At 30.8% G+C, this 17,025-nt stretch overlaps 2 protein-coding genes across 2 annotated transcripts; both read right to left on the bottom strand.

Moving 5' to 3' along the window:
• Positions 1-2,359: 2,359 nt before the first annotated feature.
• Positions 2,360-13,693, bottom strand: LOC111717184 (uncharacterized; the record flags this gene model as incomplete). Its single annotated transcript, XM_023492692.1, is given in 13 exon segments — positions 2,360-2,592; positions 3,074-3,260; positions 3,538-3,595; positions 3,656-3,897; positions 4,450-4,547; positions 4,810-5,088; positions 5,308-5,425; positions 5,844-6,058; positions 6,702-6,861; positions 11,172-11,223; positions 11,974-12,089; positions 12,594-12,718; positions 13,548-13,693. Coding segments are annotated over 13 exon segments (2,029 nt in total), but the record flags the coding sequence as incomplete, so codon positions are not given.
• Positions 13,694-14,164: 471 nt separating this feature from the next.
• On the bottom strand, positions 14,165-17,019 carry LOC111717183 (uncharacterized). The gene is made up of 7 exons (XM_023492691.1): positions 16,978-17,019; positions 16,715-16,786; positions 16,565-16,610; positions 16,429-16,487; positions 16,005-16,328; positions 15,826-15,912; positions 14,165-15,610 (listed from the first exon to the last, which is right to left on the bottom strand). Exons 5-7 carry the CDS (start codon positions 16,051-16,053, stop codon positions 14,235-14,237), a joined length of 1,512 nt encoding a protein of 503 aa, XP_023348459.1. The 5' UTR covers positions 16,054-16,328; positions 16,429-16,487; positions 16,565-16,610; positions 16,715-16,786; positions 16,978-17,019; the 3' UTR covers positions 14,165-14,234.
• Between the last annotated feature and the right edge of the window lie 6 nt (positions 17,020-17,025).

Raw genomic sequence — 17,025 nt, 5'->3', positions numbered from 1 at the left:
TTTATTCGTTTTGATGTTTTCAATTGAATTTTATTTGAATTATGATAATTGAAAGATCAAAAAGCGCTTGTAAAATAATAAAATATTTATTTTAGATGTCTTTCCATTTCCAGAAAGGGCTCAATGCTCAGTCTTCATATACCCTCCCCCTCTTTCTATAGCGCCTGGTGGGGGGGGGGGTTGGAGAATTTACAGTAAACCAATTTCTAGATCTAATTGAAATGTAGCCTAATTCAAATTACCTATTTGAAGATCAAGATAATTCCAAATTTAAAATGTAATCAATAACTTAAATCTATTTACAAAGTAGCAATCTCTGTTTGACTGTTTGGTTGTTTGTTTGTCTGATCATAGCTCATGAACCCCGTGACCGATTTGCCTCATATTTAGATTGGGGAACATGGTAAAACCACGGTACAAAAGTTCTCTTGAGTAGGTTCATGTAAATATACGAGGATTGTTAGTTTTGTAAGGTAACGTATTTAAACTGAAATTAGAACATTAAACAACTTTTTAAAATTATTTTTCTTAAGATAAATATTTTCAAGAAGTCAATGATTTTAAAATGTTGATATCCAATGATCATAATGTTTGCAAGAGGGAAGTGGCAATTTTAAACTTTACACTTTAATCATTATTTTAAATTGGAAAAAAATTAAGTTAAATTAGTTTTCTTTCTTATATCTTATACTTTATTCATTCAATGCAGATTTTCTTAAAGTTGAATACATTTTCCAGAGTTGTAAGAGGATTTATGAAAAAGAATAAAACTATTTTATTAAATATGTCAGACAAAATACAAACTTATTCTTTGACGAGAAAACAAACATTAGTTTTGAAAAAAAAGAAAAAAGAAATTCAAGTAAAAATTTATATTATATTTTATATATCAAAGTATTTAGAAAAATAGATAAAATCCCAAAATATGTTTAGATAGAATAGTTAAATATAAATATAGATATAATCAAATCAATAATATAATCAATAATCAATTTTGTCAGTCACCTGAAACCAAGCTCAGATTAACAGAGATTACTACTTTATAGATAGATAGATAGATGAATGCAAATATTAGATGATTTATTATTAGAATTTAAATGAATTAGTTCAGGTTGGTTTTCTACCATTGTCTTAGTACAGATGGGTAGATCGGTAGATAGTTAGGTAGTTAGATAGGTAGATAGGTAGATAGGTAGATAGGTTGATAGGTAGATAGTTAGATAGTTAGATAGTTAGATAGTTAGATATGTAGATAGGTAGATAGGTAGATAGGTAGATAGATTGATTCTAACGTAAATATTATTCTTAAAAAATCTAATTTTTATAGCTTTTTATTTAAAATGTTTTATTAATAGAACCAGCTAGTGCAGTGTGTTGATCAAATCTCCATGGGACGTGATCAGAATTTAAAACAGCGGCAACATTCACCGATCAAAGAAGGTCGTTAGTAAAAATGTCATGTCAAATTTGATTAACGATAACAGTGTTTATTGATTGATTCTTATATTTCATTAGATTTTTAATTTTTAGTATCTTTAATAATAATAACTAGCTGAAGTGCCCGGCGTTGCCCGTGGAATATAAAAAACATTTGAAATTTTTTTAGAAAATGCAACCTTCCGGGGCACCCATGATTCCCCAAAAATTGCAGCCGATTTGGTCCAGCCGTTTAGCCAGCTATAGTTAACATATATGCTTAAACAAATATATTTACAGGGCTACCCCCAAAGGATTTGATTAAGTATTTTGATGGTTTATTAAATGGTCAAGCACAGAAAAAAGCCAGTTTTGGCCTACAAGGAATTAAGGATTTTCAGCTTATTACTTTAAAACACAGAGAGGTTGCGTGATATAAAAATCTGGAGGTTTCGCGATTTTCTTCTATGGAGGTTGCGTGATTTCTAACGTAAACCTACCGCCATACTTTTAAGTTGAAAAAATTTTTTAATAATAATTGGATTTATTAATTTATTCATTCATTCAAAATAAAAATTGTTAAATATTTTTTAAAGTTCTTTTTCAAACATTTGAACTGCATAAACTGGTCTAACTCGTCTAACAGAGTAATTATAACCCAGTGAAAAAAAAAGATTTCTCTTCAATATTTTTAGAATTTTTACCTCAGAAATTAACTAATTAATTGCCACGGCAATTGAAGGCAATTCCGCAAGTAACTAATAACTTCGGATCTTTAAAAAGTGGGCTGACGATTTTGCACTTTTCAAATTCTGAGATGTTTCAAGTTTGAATGTACTAATATATAGAAAAATTGGAAAAATATGTGCATTTACAAAGGCGAACCGGTTATACAATTTTGAGCTTCAAATTATAAAAAAAATGATGTCTGAAATAATCTTACCTTGAGATTTGTCTGTGTGCGGACTATATCCAGATGTATTTCTATGTTCACCGCTAGAGGGAGTTGAGCTCTCTATACTAATCGACGTTCTACTTGTGCTCATCGGTCGTGGCGTACTCCCAGGTCGCGGTGTACTAGAAGGACGAGGTGTACTGGTAGAACGGGGTGTACTAGAAGGACGAGAAGATGTTCTAGGTCTAGGTGAACTGATTGATCTTGTAGTAGTTCCAAACCTAAAATGAATAAAATTGCAGAAAGTTCTTTTGCTACTTTAGAATAGGAGGAAGACATTGAATCAATATTTAAAGTGTATTCGATGGTGTTACGAAGCAAAGAGTTTTACTAGAAGCCTAAAAATTAATCATTTTATTAAATGGTTTGTACACTCTGCACAATTTCTATGTCTCATGTATGAACTATTTAAAATCCAAATCCTATTCTAGAGTTTTCTGGTTCTCACTCTTAATGGTGGTAGTTTAAGGAATTGAGTCGTTGCAACAAATTTTGATTTTCACATCCCTATATCTTTGCACTCCAATGTCACAGACGTAGATGTTTAAAACTATAGATTCTAATGGATAAAAAAATTTAGTTTGAAATATTAATCTTAAATGCGAAAGCATGTAAAACTCCACAGTGTCTAATTATGATATTTTAAAAAATTGAGAGCTCATGGGAAATTTAAATGAGCAATTGCATTATAGAATGTTTTACCTAAAATTTAAACTATTGACGGGACCAGTCGTCTTTTCTTCTACGCCATTTTGAATCTTCTGTCTGCCATTATTCTTCTCTGATCCGCCATCTTTATTTGAAATTCTACTGTCTCTCCCTGAAATCCCTACGCTGTCTAACTCGGACAAGTCGGACTCAGATAATGATCTGGACACCAAACCATTCCCTGAAAAATGTCATAATTATTACCATTAATGATCGCAATTATCACCATGACCATGATCATGATCATTATAATCATAATCATCGGCATTATATTATCATCATAAAGATAATCATAATCACGATCATGATCTTCATCTTCAATATCAATTTGATCGTCATTATCTACATACAAATAATAATCATCATGGACGTCATGAACATCATCATCATCAATATCATGAGAATCATCATGATCATCATTATGAATAAAAGTTTTAAAGCTTAAACTATTTTTTTACCTTGAATTGATTTGATTTCTGCAAGAACAAGATTCCGGAACTCTTCAACGTTCTCCTTCTAAAATAAAAAATGACAAGTTTTTATAAAAAAAAATATCTTAAAGTCTAAAAAGTTCACCTTGCTGTTCTGTTTGATGATTTGATCGTGGAGTGACATTTCATCCATGGATCGATCCTCGCTCGATCTGATCAATGCATCTCCGGGTTTATCCTTTGACTTCAAGTTCGGCATTCTTTTATTGATATGGGACATATCGAAAGAATGGTTAAGATCGAACGAGTCTGATTGAGTTGTATCAAAATCAATCATTATTTCCTGGGACTCGTTTGGATTCAGCTGTTTTGTCCCATACTTTATTCCTAGGAAAACATGTTTATTAAAGGAATTCTTGCTTCAGGTTCAATTTATTCTATAAAAGTGTAGAAGTAATTTTAAACGACTCTCCATTTATAGAATGACATTTCTAATTCACAACGATACCCTTAAAAGCTTTGTCAAGAATGAATGAGAAATCCATGTTTTTCTTTCTGAAAAAAAGGTGATATCTTCCACATTATTGTCAATTAAGCATGACCCTCTTTAATTGGAGATGGTGGGTCACATTAAATTACAACGAAAGAAACTTTAATTTGAAAAAAAGGTATAATGCTTCATGCTTGTGGTCGATCAGCATCCAAAGAAATTGAGTCTTTGCCACAAACTCTGTATTTCTAATCCCTATATCTTGGCAACGCAAGGTGGTAAACCGTAGACATTTCAAACTGTTAATTATGTTGGATCAAAAAAACTAAGTTTGAAATATAAAATATTTACACTATTGTATGTTGCAAAGATATAGAGATTATTGGCAAAGATTCAAGTCCTTTAAAAATATTTTTTAAAACTAAAAACAATGTTTTGATTCTTAATACCTAATATATTTTGAACTTCTATATCCTGACTAGTTTCAGAACACATGGTTGCATTACTCATGGCACTCCGTGGTCTAGGAGGCAGCTCGTACTCACGTCTAAAACAATGTGGTTTTAAAACATAGAATTTACTCGTACCGGCTAGTCTAGTGTAACCGTGACGTAATAATAATAATAATAATAATAATAATAATAATAATAATGATAATAATAATAACAATAGTAATAATACTAATGATAATAATAATAATAAAAATTATGATAATAATAATAATAATAATTAATAATAATGATAATAATAATAGTAATAATACTAATGATAATAATAATAATAATAATTATCAATATTCCTACATGTACCTAATTGCAATGTTATGTATTTTAGGTATACTAGGCGAAGCAGGAATAGAATTAGGATCTTTAGTAGCGCTGGTTAGGATAGTTTTGATACTGGGAGAATTCGACGGATGGCGTAACCTCGGCGATCCAAAAGGGGGGCGTGGAGACCCTAACCTCCCAGTCATTTGAGGAGCCTCCAGGGACCTTTTTACGATCGGAGAAATCGGGGTTTTTCGGGATTCTCCATTCAGATTGCCTACGTAGTTAAAATCGTCCAGCATAAAGGTTTTTGGACTGTTCCTGGAAAAAAACTGTAGAATTACATCAAATTTGCAAACAATTACGAAATAAAATGAGTTTTTGCCACAACTATAATTTTGCATTCCCTTTATCTTTTCAACCTGATATCGTGTACGTTTGACATATCAGGTTGCAAATATATTAGGATTAGAAAATTTGAGTCTGTTGCAAAAAAACTCAGTTCTCTTTAACTTTTTAGTAAATTTTTAAAACACATACCTGTGGAGAATTTCGGATAGTGTCCTCTTATTTTTTTCTGATTTTTTCCCTTCTGCTTTCTGGGTTTTTTTGATTTTCTTCTTGTAATTCAACCAATCCTGCTCATCAATAAAATCTCCTAAAACAACAAAATTATGAAGGAAACTTAATTTTGGAAAGCAGAAATATGATAAAAAGATCAAAGAAAAAGAGAAGTGCTGGAGATCGAAATCTGGAATTGTTTTTAAAAAGTGTTCACTGTATACTGTTAGGTCTATAGACATAACTCCAAGTGACCCTCCATAGAAGAGTGGCATTTCCTATCACAGCGGTACTCTTTTAAATTAGCTTAATCTATGCAACAATAATAAAGATATCCTTGTTTTGCGTTCTAAAAATTGACTTCCAATTGTGGTTTCTCTTTTAAACAGATTTTCTGAATTATTCAGCAGAAAAAAAAAGAAAAATTTTAGAATTTAATAGTTTTCAGACGTGAAAATGAAAATATTTCTGAATGGGTCCCTTTAAACTTTTAATTATCAGTTTAACAAATGTACCTTTAACATTGTTTAGAGTTTCCTCGTGTTCTGGGTTGAGTTCACACTCCAGGCTAGAGTTGAGCTCAGATCCAGATTTAGACTCAGAGGAGATGAAGACGATCTTAAAATCCTTCCCTGCAGGAACCATCTTGGTCTCGTCGAAAACAATGTCGGAGTTATTATCAGACTCAAGGGATACATGGTTCATCGCTCCACCCTCGTCAAAATCAATCCTAAAAAAGAATTTGATAAAAAGAAACTAATGTTTCCTTATCAAAATGGAAAATCTTTCATTATTTAACTTAAATAACCTTTTTATTTCTTCGTAAAGTCTTATAAATATTTGATCTTAATTAATCTTCCAAAACTGAAATATTTTATTTCTATTTGATGTTTTGCTGGAAGAGTTTGTTGTGATTTTTTTCAAAAATACCGGACAAATAAAAAAATAAAAAATAATATATAGACCGGCTGATTACCCACAAAAAATGAGACTTCAGAGACAAATGTACAAAATTTATATAAAAAAATGATTACTTATTGAATCTTCGAAAATATAATAATTTTCCTCGCAAGGCTTTTCAATTTTTACATAGATATTAGATACCCAGAATTAGATATTAGATACCCAGAATTAGATATTAGATACCCAGAATTAGATATTTGATACCCAGAATTAGATATTAGATGCCCAGAATTAGATATTTGATACCCAGAATTAGATATTAGATACCCAGAATTAGATATTAGATACCCAGAATTAGATATTAGATACCCAGAATTAGATACTAGATACCTAGAATTCGTTTCATAAAATTCTGATTTTTTCCCTTAATAATTTTAATGCCAGTGGTTTGGAAAATACCCCCAGCATACCTTGTGCTTTCTAAATCACTGAAATTTATGCTTTCTTCCGCTTTTAGTTTACCGCCGACGATCTTGGCTTTCGTCGGTCGAACCGGTTTCGGCGGTGCTGTTTCCGGCGGCGGTTTCATTTTTTTAAGAATAGGAGAGTGACGAGGCTGTAAAGGTACACCTAAAATATTTATAATGAAAAATCATGATAAATTTAAAGAAATTTGATTATTCAAAATGATTATAACAAATACGCATTACTTTATCAAAATGAAAATGTTTTAACAATAATATTCATAAGAATAATCTGTAATTTTCAATCATATTATTTTAACAATTAACAGTTTTAAATGATTTTAACACACACCGCAAACTCTAATTTCAAATAATATGTATCGTTACAACCTAATTGCGTAAACCTTTGATATTACAGAGATTTGACTCTAACTGTTTGAAATATCAAAGGTCTACAAGATAAGTGAACAATTAGAAATTAGAATTTGTGGAAAATGTTCATTTTCTTTAAATAAATCTTTTAACTTTTATTTTTACCTAATATCATTGTTTTGTGTTGATACATATTTACAGTCTACAGTGTTAGCCAAAACCTTTATGTATATTGTACAACATGCGTATTACAAGGTACAGTGTACCCATGCTTCTCAATTTAACAGCCATGCAAAATAATTTTTTTTTAATTTCTGAAAAAAAATAATATCAGTTTTTCAATGCAAGCAAAACTGATAAAATTAATAAACGAAGAAGTATTTATTTCCCGATCTATTCTAATTTTGTTATTTTTGATCAGAAATAAAACACAACGACAATTTTGTTCAGTTAACATACTATATTATAATTTTACATGCACCAAAATAAGTTTACTTGTTATATACAATGTTTCTCCATCCACCCTACTCTATCGCAGTAGACTAAAAACTAAATATAGATGTGTATATATATAATATGTATATTATATATATATATATATATATATACATATATTTAGAAAGAAACCTTATTTTCCAATAACAAACTTCTCTTAAGCTTCACATTTCAACAGAAAGGAATTATATTGCTTATCAACTTGAATTTTATAATCTTTACATCTTTGCAACCTGTTATCGACGTCGTAGACTATCTATTAGATCAGAGAGTCGAAGTTTTTGATTTACCAACAGGCATTGAATAATGTGACTACTTTTGTTAATATAATTTTTTAACTATTGTAAACATTTTTATTTTTCACAAAATATCCCAATTTTAAACTTTTAAAAGCTGTAACATAAAACTATGTTCTCCAAACTTCGTTCTTTGTTCCTCTCTTCCCATGTTTTTATGTCGATGAAAGTAATTTTTCTTCCCGGATTTTTCGCATTAGAAGGTTGGCGGATTCTTCTTAAACTTTCCGTCTGTTCAACACGTTTTTTCCGTCGGATTGTTGATCTTTGACGAGTTCCTCGTCGGAAATCTTCCAGTTCCTCATTTTCAATCGGAATAGATTTCAACGTTTTCGGAACAGTTTGATTCTCTTCCTCCTCATGCGGTTGAATGACATGTTTGAAATTATCTGTGGCTTGTAACATTATATCTCTTATCTTAGCATGATGATGTGCCTCTATAGGGTTCATAAAGACTTGGGGGTTATGCTGAACAGAAATATCTTCCTTTTGTACAGATGATTCAACCTCAAGTACAGTTTGGGGATTCTCCTGTACTTTAGGTGTCATTTTACTTTTCTTCTCCACAAATTGATCTTTGTTTGGGGATTTTTTGGATTCCATTTCTTCTTCTTCACATATTGGTTTTGATATATTATTATGCTTATCCTGTACCTTGTTAACTTCTTTTTGTTCTATACTATGTTTAAGTGGTTCATATTTATTTGTATTCATTTCAGGTTCAGTTTTAATATCTTTCTGTTTTTTTAAAATACTTTTATCATCGTCTATAAATTTTTCTTGTTTTTGTACCGACCAATCCATTTTTCGTACAGACAACTGTTGTTTCTCAATCGTTTCCTCATTTTGATCATTGTGCTGTTCAGGTCCTTGAAATTGTACAGCTCGATTTTGTCCAGAATATTCGAAATCCTCGGTTGGGATTTTATGCTTAAACGCTTCTTCAAGCTCGTCATCACTCCAGAAATCATCTTCAGTAAGTATCTCAAGAGGTTCCGGCGATTCCGTACCTTTAACAACATCAGGTAGTTCTCCGTCGTTTGGCGCTCTTTTACCATCATTAAAAATGGCCGTGGTTGAATTTCCGGTTATTTCTTCATTGCAAATGGTGGAATTCTGCTTTATCTCTGACTGGTCGTTTTCCAGAAACCCTGATAAAATAACTAATTCTTCATGATAAACTGGTTTTCTCTGATTCATTTGATTTATCTTGCGTGCTCGAGGTATTGGAACAGCTGGAGGATTTTCAATATTGGATTCTTTGTGGTCGTCTTCCAAAGATCTTTCTTGATCTTTTAAAGAAGCAGAAGATTCTATCGATGTATCACTTAAAGCTTCGAGTTCTTCGATCGAAGCTTCTCGAATTGTATGAAGATCGAAGCTTGGTCTGAAAAAAACTTCCATTTCCTCGTCACTGCTATGGTGGTAAACGTACTCTCTGCCAAACCGTGGATCATAACTAATCACTGAAAACCCAAACCAAATATTTTAGAAAAGATTTGAGGGATAGTGATAAAATTTTAGTCTTGAATTAATGCGGTCTCGGGTGAAGAAAACAATTGGGTGAAAATAAATTTAGATTTATCTGAAGGAAAAAGAAAATTTTCCATTATTAAGATTTTTCTTTTCAATGGACAAGGTAGATTTTTCTTTTATTGCTGTTTCAAAATCTATGGTTTTCCTAAATCATCAAAAACTGAATCATCCTCATCAGTCATATTTTCGAGGCCTTGTAAATTCAAACCCAGCTGCTCACTCACATTTAGTCCTAAACAACTTCGAAAATAAATCAGCGCAGTAAAAAAGTAATTCAAATTTAGTTCTATGTTCGTTAATAAGTTTTAAGAACATTATTACAACCTTTGGCTCTTCCAATAGACCTAGGAGCAGGTGTTGGAGGTTGTCTCATGCATATTACTTCCTTTTCTTCCTTTTCTTCTTTTTCTTCATCTTCTTCTTCTTCTTCTTCTTCATCGTCTTCTTCATCTTCTCCTCCTAATTCTACTCCTGTGTAGATTGTACACAAAGGAAAATCTTCCTTTCCATCATTAATCTTTAGAACACTTTTTTCTTCTTGCTTTGAAAGATTTCCTTCTTGTACTGTCAACTCTTGTTCTGTGTCATGATCTTGATCTTGTTGTAGCTGATTTCTTATTTCTTGCTTAACCTCTTCTTCTTTTTCTTCTTTAAATATTTTTTTTTTAATTTAAAGGAAATTTTTTTTGAAGTTTAAAGAAAACAAAATCTTGGCAAGAATATTATACTTTAAAAAAAATAAATTTTCCTTTTTCCGTAGAAGAATCTTCGATTTCTTTTGTTTCCAGAATTTCTTTTCTTTTCTTCCTGTTATAAAAGAAATTTTAAATTGAATTTTTGCCAAAAAACAAATGTTTTTTTTGTTGAAATTTACAAAAATTGACCTAATTGTAGATCGTTGTCTGGTTCCTCGAACAAAATCTGACAAATCTATTAATTTATACATTTCAAAAATAATCTTTTTTTAAAATATAATCTTTAGAAAGATTTTTTTAAACTTTAACGTTTAATATTTATAATTTTCAAGTGTATTCCTGGTTTTAGGTCATCAATTATAAATGCTTCTTCAACATTTTCCCAAACCGTCTCTTCGTCAATTTTTTCATCTGATTTTTACTTCTTCAATTTTAAAGACATTTTTACGTAAAAACATAAACATTGCAAGACATTTTTCATTGGACTTATGAGAGCGAAATATTTTTTTGAACGGGATATTTTTCATGGTTAGAAAAATATTTACGATTTTAATTATTTTTTGATATTTTTGGATTGCAAAATTCTTAAAATCAAAGTGCTCCTGTGACCGGCTCCTCCTCATTAAACCATAAACCTGATTTATATTAGATGGCATAAAAATATGATTTTATAATATTTCTTTTTTAAAACCTGATTCATTTGATTCTTGGTCATAGGAGTCTTCTAAACATTCAAAAAAATTTAAAATCATTTTCAAAAATTTAATAAAATTTTCGAAAACATATGATTTTCATTCCAGCCATAATATCTATAGTAAAATGGCTTACATCAACTATTAACTTCTGAGTCATTCATGCATATTTCTAAAAATACTTATTTTATATACATAACTATGACAAATGGGCACACAGTTTCATTAGCTATATATCTACACATATGTACAAATGTAACAATTATTAAAAAAATCATGAACCGCTTTTTTATAATTTTTACATGGACATACTCAAATGATTAATCATGCAAATTCTAACTATGTAACATGCAAATCAGTTTATACAGCATGCATTTTTAACAATTTTACCTTCTAATTTTCTTGTTTTTTCCATTGTTGAAGCATTTCTTCGCACAGAGGTCTAAAACATTATTTCAATTACTGTAAAATGTTATTGAATTTTTTTTGGGGGGAGGGGGGTTGCTATTCTTTTTGTAAAAGCGGTGCCAAAGGGTTGAACAAAGGGTTTCACAGCTAAACAAAATAATAAAGAAAAAAATCAAATCTGTGCTGTTCAATCTAAAAGGATTTGAGTCTTTGCCACAAACTCAGATTTCTAATCCCTATATATTTGCAACCAAATGCCATAGACCTTAGTCATTTCAATCTATGAATTCTGGTAGATCAAATAATCTAAGTCAGAAATATCAAAGATTTGCGCCATCAAGTTGCTAAGATATAGGGGTTAGAAGATTTGAGTTTGTGACAGAGACTCAATTCTTTGACTATTAAGACAGGTTTTTCAAAGAGAATATAGAGACCATCAAATTAAGGATAGAAGTTCTAACTATCTCCAGTATGACCATAATTAAAAGTGAGAAGTAGCCGAACCATGCAAAGCTAGTTTAACTTTTTGCTCTGGTTCAAGCTGAATAGAAGCGGCTAAACCACATGAAACTTTTTATTGAATTTTATAACAATGATAATAATAAGTTTATTTTTTTGGCGAACATAACTCACAATATTTTTATATAAACTATTCAAAAATCTGTACATTGAAAATTTGAACATCAAAATTTTGGTTTCTCAAATAAAATTTTAAAGGGTATCGTTGTGAATATTTTCGATCAAGATCCTTATTCAAAAGGCGTTTTTTACATGAACTACCAACCTGTTTTTCCGAAGGAACGCCCACATCACTGTTCCGCCTACCCTGCCTATTGGCGTGTCCAGGGGGCGGGGATGAAGAATCATAGTCAGGGGTTGGCTCACGAAGGTTCCTCCCACCTATATATATATTCAATTTAATATTTAATCAAAATAAATAAAAAATTTAAAATAAATTGAAAGAAAAAATCTTGAATTGAAAAGTCTTAATGGAAAAACACACCTTTTTAGCAGGGAAATACAAATTTAAGAATAAAGAAGACATCATCATATTTTTGTAAATAGTTCTTATTAACGATCGAACAAATGCGGTTTAGTTTGAAATGATCTCCAAAAGTTGCTGAAATTGTATTTGGCCATTTATGGTAATTTTGTAATAAATTTAAATACATTCAGAGATAATTCTTGTTAGGAATCCTTGTTTATTTAAAAATGGCTAAGAATAAAAACCTCTTAGATAAATCAATTAATTTTTTTTGTAATTACCCACAAAATATATGACTTTAATGACGCCTTACAAGAGATAAGACAGTTAAAAATTACAAAAAACGTAATCAAAAGTCGTATTGAAGTAGATTTTTTTCTCGCTTTTTAGTGGCTATACATTTTTTTCTGCTGCTTTACCTGGAACATTTGGCAGCTTTCGTTTAGTATTATCTACAATATCTCCTTGGCTGTGAGATCGCCAACGATCGTCGTTGGTGGCTTCAGATCGTCCCCTGTTATCACTTAGTGATCTCTTCTCGGGCCTAAGTAATGCATTTAAAATAGTGCATTGCTGTATAGAAGAACGATTTTTAACACCAATTTAAATATTTTAATTTAGAATTATGTGTCTGCACATTTATGATTTTTTTTTCATAAACGAATTCCCTGAAATGAAATATATGACAATTTTTTCCACGAAACCTTTCTAAAAAAAAACTTTTTCAGCATTAATATTAAAATTAATGATACGTGAATTTATATCTTTTTGAAATGATTAATAAGTTTTCTATCATTTATTTATCGAAGGACGCAACTGCACTGGGCATTTCAAAGAGGAGAGAGAAGGGCTAAGTCTTAATGTACAGGGTGACCCACATCATATTAGATCGGCAATGGGTCTCAATTACGATTTTCAGGACTAATCAGAAAATTAAAAAATTTTGAATAATTTTGAAAAATGAATATGGCTAACGTAAAAGTTTTCTTGCAAAAAATATTAGGTTTTTCAAGTATTATGAGTTTATTTTGGCGTTAAAGCTAAAACAGTTGGTAAATAATTTTGAATGTCGTCTTCCATACACTGTATTAGATATTAATGGCTGTTTGTAGTTTATTTCGCTTAAAAAATCTTTTGCTCAAGTATATTTTACTTTGAAATTGATTGTACTATAATATGACTCCTATATAATATTTCTTTAATTGTCTTTGGTATTAAATAACTTAACAAATTATGGAAGAAGACATTCTAAACTATTTACCAACTGTCATGTTTCGTGGATATGGGACGCTCTGACTAAAATGGAAAAATAAAACTTTACAGTTTTTCCCATGTTAAGAAAGGAATGTTTTCTGGCAAGTGCCTCTTTGTACCTTGGTAAAGAATGCGAAGGAACGTCAGGAAGACGACGTCTCCGTTCCAGACTATGTGTATCCGTTGCAGACCGAAAATGTTTGCGTTCCAGACTGTGTGTGTCTCCTCCAGATTTACTGCGGGGTTCAAGTCCGTTAAAGCGGCTCTGAAAATATATCAAATATTGGTTAAAAATTTAATTCGTCGTATATATACTGGGCATCGGTTTAATTCCCGTTTTAAAATATTTTGAGACTTTTAAGAGGTTCCATAAGAACCTAAAACGTGAATCCTATTTCAAAATTGCATGCTAGACAAATTCTCACCAAACATATGAACCATAAACCTTTTTTCAAAAAGATTAGCAAACCATTTTTCGTTTTGAAAAATCGTTTTGGTTAATTGGTAATTATATATATATATATATATATATACATATATTTAGAAAGAAACCTTATTTTCCAATAACAAACTTCTCTTAAGCTTCACATTTCAACAGAAAGGAATTATATTGCTTATCAACTTGAATTTTATAATCTTTACATCTTTGCAACCTGTTATCGACGTCGTAGACTATCTATTAGATCAGAGAGTCGAAGTTTTTGATTTACCAACAGGCATTGAATAATGTGACTACTTTTGTTAATATAATTTTTTAACTATTGTAAACATTTTTATTTTTCACAAAATATCCCAATTTTAAACTTTTAAAAGCTGTAACATAAAACTATGTTCTCCAAACTTCGTTCTTTGTTCCTCTCTTCCCATGTTTTTATGTCGATGAAAGTAATTTTTCTTCCCGGATTTTTCGCATTAGAAGGTTGGCGGATTCTTCTTAAACTTTCCGTCTGTTCAACACGTTTTTTCCGTCGGATTGTTGATCTTTGACGAGTTCCTCGTCGGAAATCTTCCAGTTCCTCATTTTCAATCGGAATAGATTTCAACGTTTTCGGAACAGTTTGATTCTCTTCCTCCTCATGCGGTTGAATGACATGTTTGAAATTATCTGTGGCTTGTAACATTATATCTCTTATCTTAGCATGATGATGTGCCTCTATAGGGTTCATAAAGACTTGGGGGTTATGCTGAACAGAAATATCTTCCTTTTGTACAGATGATTCAACCTCAAGTACAGTTTGGGGATTCTCCTGTACTTTAGGTGTCATTTTACTTTTCTTCTCCACAAATTGATCTTTGTTTGGGGATTTTTTGGATTCCATTTCTTCTTCTTCACATATTGGTTTTGATATATTATTATGCTTATCCTGTACCTTGTTAACTTCTTTTTGTTCTATACTATGTTTAAGTGGTTCATATTTATTTGTATTCATTTCAGGTTCAGTTTTAATATCTTTCTGTTTTTTTAAAATACTTTTATCATCGTCTATAAATTTTTCTTGTTTTTGTACCGACCAATCCATTTTTCGTACAGACAACTGTTGTTTCTCAATCGTTTCCTCATTTTGATCATTGTGCTGTTCAGGTCCTTGAAATTGTACAGCTCGATTTTGTCCAGAATATTCGAAATCCTCGGTTGGGATTTTATGCTTAAACGCTTCTTCAAGCTCGTCATCACTCCAGAAATCATCTTCAGTAAGTATCTCAAGAGGTTCCGGCGATTCCGTACCTTTAACAACATCAGGTAGTTCTCCGTCGTTTGGCGCTCTTTTACCATCATTAAAAATGGCCGTGGTTGAATTTCCGGTTATTTCTTCATTGCAAATGGTGGAATTCTGCTTTATCTCTGACTGGTCGTTTTCCAGAAACCCTGATAAAATAACTAATTCTTCATGATAAACTGGTTTTCTCTGATTCATTTGATTTATCTTGCGTGCTCGAGGTATTGGAACAGCTGGAGGATTTTCAATATTGGATTCTTTGTGGTCGTCTTCCAAAGATCTTTCTTGATCTTTTAAAGAAGCAGAAGATTCTATCGATGTATCACTTAAAGCTTCGAGTTCTTCGATCGAAGCTTCTCGAATTGTATGAAGATCGAAGCTTGGTCTGAAAAAAACTTCCATTTCCTCGTCACTGCTATGGTGGTAAACGTACTCTCTGCCAAACCGTGGATCATAACTAATCACTGAAAACCCAAACCAAATATTTTAGAAAAGATTTGAGGGATAGTGATAAAATTTTAGTCTTGAATTAATGCGGTCTCGGGTGAAGAAAACAATTGGGTGAAAATAAATTTAGATTTATCTGAAGGAAAAAGAAAATTTTCCATTATTAAGATTTTTCTTTTCAATGGACAAGGTAGATTTTTCTTTTATTGCTGTTTCAAAATCTATGGTTTTCCTAAATCATCAAAAACTGAATCATCCTCATCAGTCATATTTTCGAGGCCTTGTAAATTCAAACCCAGCTGCTCACTCACATTTAGTCCTAAACAACTTCGAAAATAAATCAGCGCAGTAAAAAAGTAATTCAAATTTAGTTCTATGTTCGTTAATAAGTTTTAAGAACATTATTACAACCTTTGGCTCTTCCAATAGACCTAGGAGCAGGTGTTGGAGGTTGTCTCATGCATATTACTTCCTTTTCTTCCTTTTCTTCTTTTTCTTCATCTTCTTCTTCTTCTTCTTCTTCATCGTCTTCTTCATCTTCTCCTCCTAATTCTACTCCTGTGTAGATTGTACACAAAGGAAAATCTTCCTTTCCATCATTAATCTTTAGAACACTTTTTTCTTCTTGCTTTGAAAGATTTCCTTCTTGTACTGTCAACTCTTGTTCTGTGTCATGATCTTGATCTTGTTGTAGCTGATTTCTTATTTCTTGCTTAACCTCTTCTTCTTTTTCTTCTTTAAATATTTTTTTTTTAATTTAAAGGAAATTTTTTTTGAAGTTTAAAGAAAACAAAATCTTGGCAAGAATATTATACTTTAAAAAAAATAAATTTTCCTTTTTCCGTAGAAGAATCTTCGATTTCTTTTGTTTCCAGAATTTCTTTTCTTTTCTTCCTGTTATAAAAGAAATTTTAAATTGAATTTTTGCCAAAAAACAAATGTTTTTTTTGTTGAAATTTACAAAAATTGACCTAATTGTAGATCGTTGTCTGGTTCCTCGAACAAAATCTGACAAATCTATTAATTTATACATTTCAAAAATAATCTTTTTTTAAAATATAATCTTTAGAAAGATTTTTTTAAACTTTAACGTTTAATATTTATAATTTTCAAGTGTATTCCTGGTTTTAGGTCATCAATTATAAATGCTTCTTCAACATTTTCCCAAACCGTCTCTTCGTCAATTTTTTCATCTGATTTTTACTTCTTCAATTTTAAAGACATTTTTACGTAAAAACATAAACATTGCAAGACATTTTTCATTGGACTTATGAGAGCGAAATATTTTTTTGAACGGGATATTTTTCATGGTTAGAAAAATATTTACGATTTTAATTATTTTTTGATATTTTTGGATTGCAAAATTCTTAAAATCAAAGTGCTCCTGTGACCGGCTCCTCCTCATTAAACCATAAACCTGATTTATATTAGA

This window comes from Eurytemora carolleeae, unplaced genomic scaffold, assembly GCF_000591075.1.
Source record: "Eurytemora carolleeae unplaced genomic scaffold, Eaff_2.0 scaffold2415, whole genome shotgun sequence".
Taxonomy (NCBI): Eukaryota; Metazoa; Arthropoda; class Copepoda; order Calanoida; family Temoridae; genus Eurytemora; species Eurytemora carolleeae.
This window is presented reverse-complemented; position numbering and strand designations above follow the sequence as displayed.

Bases quoted from the DNA above. Each gene is read 5' to 3' on its own strand.
- LOC111717183 (XM_023492691.1), bottom strand. From the start codon at position 16,053: ATGAGACAACCTCCAACACCTGCTCCTAGGTCTATTGGAAGAGCCAAA. The intron at 15,913-16,004 runs GTTGTAATAATG...GAAGTTGTTTAG, and splicing joins GTCTATTGGAAGAGCCAAAG to GACTAAATGTGAGTGAGCAG. The intron at 15,611-15,825 runs GAAAACCATAGA...TTGGGTTTTCAG, and splicing joins TTCAGTTTTTGATGATTTAG to TGATTAGTTATGATCCACGG.